This window comes from Coloeus monedula (genome assembly GCF_965178545.1).
Source record: "Coloeus monedula genome assembly, chromosome: Z".
Lineage (NCBI taxonomy): Eukaryota > Metazoa > Chordata > Aves > Passeriformes > Corvidae > Coloeus > Coloeus monedula.
In genome coordinates, this window is record NC_138822.1 from 7,439,319 (window position 1) to 7,445,399 (window position 6,081).

The 6,081-nt window shown below is 46.6% G+C and overlaps 1 protein-coding gene across 1 annotated transcript; it reads left to right on the forward strand.

Moving 5' to 3' along the window:
- Positions 1-3,961: 3,961 nt before the first annotated feature.
- Positions 3,962-5,216, forward strand: TUSC1 (tumor suppressor candidate 1; the record flags this gene model as incomplete). The annotated part of the gene is made up of 2 exons (XM_082302117.1): positions 3,962-4,585; positions 4,729-5,216. One exon carries the CDS (start codon positions 3,962-3,964, stop codon positions 4,523-4,525), a length of 564 nt encoding a protein of 187 aa, XP_082158243.1. The 3' UTR covers positions 4,526-4,585; positions 4,729-5,216.
- Positions 5,217-6,081: the final 865 nt, after the last annotated feature.

Here is a 6,081-nt window from a genome sequence, read left to right on the forward strand (position 1 = left end):
AGCTGGAACAGGACAGTTTGCCAAGTTTTTCCATTGGAAAAAAGTGCTCTTTTCATCTTGATACATCAGACCATAGATACTTTCTCCAAGGACATTTGTTCCCTCAGCCTCAAGAAGGACCCACAGATAGACCTGCATTTTCCTACTTTATTTCCAGGACTGTTAGCAAACTACTGATACACTCCATGTTTCGCCATTTCTCTACTCATGGCAAATCTAATTCCTGATAGAAGCCCATGCCTTATTTTTATTGGTCATCCATGGGCTAGAGACTAAGCATAGATGCATAAGTTTCTCATCCTAAACTGAAACTCTCTGTTATGTCAGCAGAAAAAGCAAGGCAGAGTAAACACCTTGTATTGTAAGCATGTTTAGTAGTTATCATTTATTAACTATCACATTGTCTCTTTCACTCTTGGTCAGTCAGGAAACCTCTCCCTTACATGTTATCACAATTTCTCTTTCTTCTCGTGTTGCATTATTCTCCTATCTGCACTGTTCTTTTCCCTGATTTTAATTTATTACTTTTTGTTCCTCTGCAGCTCTTTCATCACATTCATTTTCAAGAGGTCCCAAGACTAATAATTTGCTCTGTTCTGTCCACTGAAATGTAATGCCAGTGATATAAGTCATGCTAACCTTTTACATGCCATCACAGAAATCTTGATGCAAGATGCAACTTAATGAGACTTGATATTCTTTCCCAGTAAGGGTCTTCCAGGCTATTCTTCAGGCTGAGCCACAAAGAAAATGTATTTACTAGTTAATCCTTACTTCCGCTTGGAAAATTCAGAACCTGTCAGCTAGAAACTTTCTGTTTGCTAACACACACTTTGATTCTGAAAAACACTGACAACTAAATAAGCACATTAAACCAGCACAGTTGGGCCTTGCAACTGGTAAAAGCTAATGCTTCCTATATTGCATTTTTAAATTTGTTGCTTGCTTTCCCTTGAATGACACTGCTTCACATGTACACAGCATTTCTTCTACCTTCAGGAGTACACAAAACATCTATCTCAACCCAGGGTAATAGTTTTAAACTGCAAGAGGGTAGATTCAGACCAGATACAGGAAGAAATTTTTTTATGATAATAGTGGTGACACACTGAAACAGGCTACCTGGAGAGCTGGTGGATGCCTCATGCCTGCAATCATTCAAGGTCAGGTTGGACAGGGCTCTGAGCAGCCTAACATGGATGAAGTTGTCCCTGCATATTTCAGGGATTTGGATTAATGACCTTTTAAGAACCTTCCCAACCCAAACCATTCTATTACTCTGTAACTTAAGAGTAAAAAAAAAGCACCAGAATATTTAACTAAACTCAGTTTGGGTCTTTTGGTATATCTTCCCCTGAAGCCCACAGAGAATATTCCCCTTAATATTCACCACAAGAAGCAGGGTTGCTTGAATTCCTTTCACTTCAAAAATATGGATTCAGTTAAAAGGGGAATGGTAGGCACAAAGAGTTTTTATTTTCCTTGTGAGGTATTTTTCTAGAGCCATTTTCCTGAGCAGGTTGGACAAGGTTCAAAATTAATGCCAGCTGACAGTCCACAAGCACTGTCACTTTCTCTTATCTACAGAGACCTGACACCATTAAGTAAACACAGGACTTTAATCAAAAGGAATAGATTAATATTTATCGCTACTGTATTGTTGCTGTTTAAAATACTTTGTCCTTCACAGCCATTCAGTGAGCAAAAAATCACTGAAAACTGCACAACTAGTCTCAGCTTCTTCAGTTACTACTCCATTTTCACCTTCCCCCTTCACACTTTCGAGTGTGACCCTATCTTGGAATGAAAGTTTGTCTGTATTGATTTATCATCTTTCCCCAATCCGTGCTTTTTGTCATTGCCTTTAACCTGTGAACATCAAACTGATGTTTAAACATTGTCCAAGGAATCTGAAACTCAGTAAATACCCTTCTAATATGCCATTTGATTTTTTTAAGAATACAGACTATCACTCCTTGTGCAGGTATACATACATGTATTTTCCAGCATCAAATAAAAGCACATGACAAAACTAAAATCGGTGAATAAACAAAATTGAGACCCATGACACAGCATTCACTGCAAAACTTGAGGAACTTGGATCACAAGTGAAGGTGCTGTTAATGATGACTGTCATTTAACTTACTGGTCATCAAAAGCTCAAACTCTACATTACCCTCTGCACTGTTTCTGTGGAGTGCAAAGCCCTGGTCCACTTCCACAAAAATGGAAGAGTGTCAGTGCTCTTTGGGACTTGGCCTACAGTTCAAAGTAAAGTTTTATGGGTAGGTATATCCACAGATTTATAAAGCAGCAACATTAATAAGTGACTCATACACAGGCATTAACATATTTCTTTCATGAACATGCAAGCAAAATGCAAAACTAGTCCAGTAACACATGATGTCGAACTTCTACAATGCCCTAGTCAATCTCTCCTTGCAAAATGGCTTAATACAGGAAATACTTGCTCATTTCTGTTTAGCAGTCACAGCAAAAGAACAGTAAAACTAAGATTATTTCTGTTCTGCAGTGCTTTGCTATTGCTTTTCTAAATGTTTTAAATAAACAGCTATCATTTAAAACTGAAAAGGTTTTGTAAATAATGATTACAATTACTGGCACACATTATTTGTTGAACTTCAGGGTCCATACTCAAGACTCAATTGGTAGTTTACCAAATGTTGAATCATAAAGCAAAGCATGGTTCTCATCACAAACAGTTTACAACCTGAACAGTAAAATATACACAGAAGTCCAGAGTGATATGTAGTGTACAGTCATGGTAATCTCAAAATGACTGCCTATCTGCAGATACCAACATGTGTTACGTAATGAAGGGCAGAAAAAGAGAACTGAAGAGACTTTCAGAAGATTGACTTCACCACACATTACAAAATACTCTCAATATAGAGTTTTTACATCCTATTTCTCTTCTATTGAAAACTGCTTATATGTAAGTTTATACCAAACAATCTTGTTACTTTAAGCCATATCATCTATGAGCTGTCAAAACTAGTCACACATTTTTCTAGTCTACATGTCTTACTCCTTAAATCCCAACAACCCGGCAATGCTAGGATATAGTGAGCAACATTTGTATGACCAGGTCTTCATTTAACAAGTGCTTCTGAGTCAACATCACCTTTCCTTTGTGCTCCAGTCACTGCTTTCAAGTAATGGTAACAAGGCCCACATGAATACGAGAGGACTGTGCAACCACACCTGAAACCTAAATCTCGCCTTGTTGGGCAGGGACCAGCCTGGGCTGTTGTATTCCACAGCAGCGCAAGCCCCTCTGTCCAGCTGTGCCCACCTCTGGGGCCCCCAACACAAGAATGACCTTGAGCTGCTGGAACAAGCCCAGAGCAGCGCCCCTAGGTTAATGCCAGGGCTGGAGCACCTCTCCCGGACTGAGACGACAGCTGGGGCTGTTCAACCTGGAGAAGAGAAAGCTCCAGGGAGACCTTACAGCACCCTTCAGATGGGCCTTACAAGAAACCGCAGGCACTTCTCACAAGGGCATGTAGTGACAAGGCAAGAGAAAATGGCCTTACGCTGAAAAAAGGCAGGTTTAGCCCAGACCTAAACAAGAAACTCTTTACTGCGAGGCACTGGCACAGGTTGCCTGAAGAAGGTGCGGGTGCCCCACACGTGGACGCACTCAAGGCCAGGCTGGACGCGGCTCTGACCGGCCCGGTGTGCCGGGAGCAGCGTCCGGGCCGCGTCCGCAGCCCCAGGGCCGCTCCAGGCGAGGCCCTCCCGCAGCTCCGGGCCCCGGGCACGCAGCGTCCGCCCCGCCCCCCGCCGGCCGCCCGCGCTCACAGCGGGGGCGCGCGCTGGGGCCGCCCCGCCCGGCCCCGCCCCCCGCCCGCTCAGGCCCCGCCCCCAATTTGCATAGACAGGACGCCCTCCCTCGGCTCGCGGCGGCTGCGGGCGGGCGGCGGCGGGCGCGGCACGGATGAGGCGCATGCGCGCGGTGGGCGGGCGCTGGGACAGCGGCGCGGCGCGGGGGGGGCGCGCGGCTCTCGGTGCCGCCGCCGGGAGCGGCGGGCGCGGCGGGGCCGCGGAGGCGGGCGGCGGGCGGCAGGGCTGGCGGGGCGAGTCGCGGGGGTCGCCGCAGCAGCTGGCGGAGCGGTACGCGGACCTGGCGGCCAGCCACAGCGAGGCGCTGCGGCAGCGGGAGGAGCGCGAGTGGCACAACGCGCGGCTGCGCCAGGAGAACGCGCGGCTGCGGCTGGAGAATCGCCGCCTGCGCCGCGAGAACCGCTGCCTCTTCCGACAGGCCCTGCTGGGGCCCGGCCCTGACAAGCCCCCCGCCGACCCGGGCGAGGAGGCGGAGGCCCTGCGCGCCCAGCTGGGGCGGCTGCAGGAGAAGCACCGCCGGGCCTTGCGGCACCTGCGGCGCTGCCGGGCCGCCGGCGGGCCCGAGGCCTCGGGAGCCGAGGACGGGGAGTTGGACGAGCTGCTGCTGGAGGAGGACGATCAGCCGCTGGATAAGAAGAGCCTGGTGCCGGCCGTGTAGGCGGCCCCGGTGGAGGGGGCGGTGCCGGCCGGCGCTGCGGGCCCTCCCCGCCGCCACGGGGTAGGGGCGGGTCACCCCTTCCTTGCTCTCGGCTTTGACCGTCCTGCGGTGCGAGGGGGCTCTCCTCAGCTCCCTCGCTCGAAACGGGCCCTTACCACGGAAAGGGTGGGGAAGGAGTTAAGGTTTTTTAATCCTTTTCCCAGATGTATACCCAGGAAGCGGTGACGGTGATCGAGGAGAACCAGGTTCATGTGGGAAACTGACGCTTGGAAGACGAGAGGAATCCCTCAAAGCGGCTGTTGTCATGGAGAAAAGAAGCGCGGTGAACAGAACACTTGATCTCGTGTCATCCCACAGCACTGAACTGTGCTTCCTTTGGGGACCAGCTGTGGATCACCTTTTTTTCTTGAGTTAGCGGCTGTCGTGTAGGCTTCAAGAGCCATGGAGACTGACTAGTTCTTTGTAGTCGGTGTATGTTAGGCAGAGGAGTGGAGGAAGCTTGAAAGCTTTTGTCAGTGCTCCAGTAAAAGTTGATGATCATTTGAACTATGAATTGCCTTGGACACTTAACTGCAGAACACTATTTGTATTTTTAATGATGGACTTTGTTCACTATCACATGAATACTGATTTGAATTTCACATTTTCACACAAAACTGCAGCTAATCAATAAAATTACGATACACCAAATGATTGTCCTCAGTGTGAATTTTTAACAGAGTTTTTTTGAAATGATAGGTGAAGCGCCCTTCAGGTCATTGCAGTGTGCCTTCTCAAAGCCCAAAGAATTGTTGGGGTTTTCTTACTGTACCTTTATTATCTACTGTTTGGAAGGAAATTAGTTATTTTTCAGACCTGTGTTTCACTAGAAAACTTGCTGGTTGAAATAAACCCTTTTGAAGAACTGACAGGTTGGTTTTGTAATATTATTTTTTGTGTCAGTTACAGGCTGTCTAGTGCCTTCAGGTTTGAGATTGGTTTCTTAAAGCTTTAGAAGCCAAGATGTGTTTCAGCTCAAGTTGAAACTAATGTAGAAAGGTGAAATTCCATTATTTTCTCCAAGTATCTTTGAGACTATACTGAAAAGAGCTGTTTCTTCACATTATGTCAGCATAACCCTCTGATCATAAGTGACTGTAGTGCTTGTTAAGTATGTGGATCTGCAGGCTCAAGTGCATTCTCCAAATGGAAAAACAATTTGGTACAGCACGGTCAATATCTCCTAATGGAAAAGTGTGGGTGGTGATGTCTGGTTGTGGTTTTTGTTTTGTAAACTTAAGTATTCTCAGAAAATACTAGCTAAATGCTCCAGAACTACAGTACCTACAATACCATCAGGATTGTCTTGCCTTAATGGCAGTTTCCAGTAAAGTACGAATACCCAAGTGATGTACAGATTCTGTCAAAGTAGGACAAGATAGGACTCTGTTAAGATACAATGCTAGAAAAATGTAACTGTGTCAGGCATCCTTTTCAAAAGTTGCAGGTATTGGCACATAGAAAAGAGGAGAGATCCTGGGCTTTTCTGATAGGATATGCAATTCTTTTTAACTAAA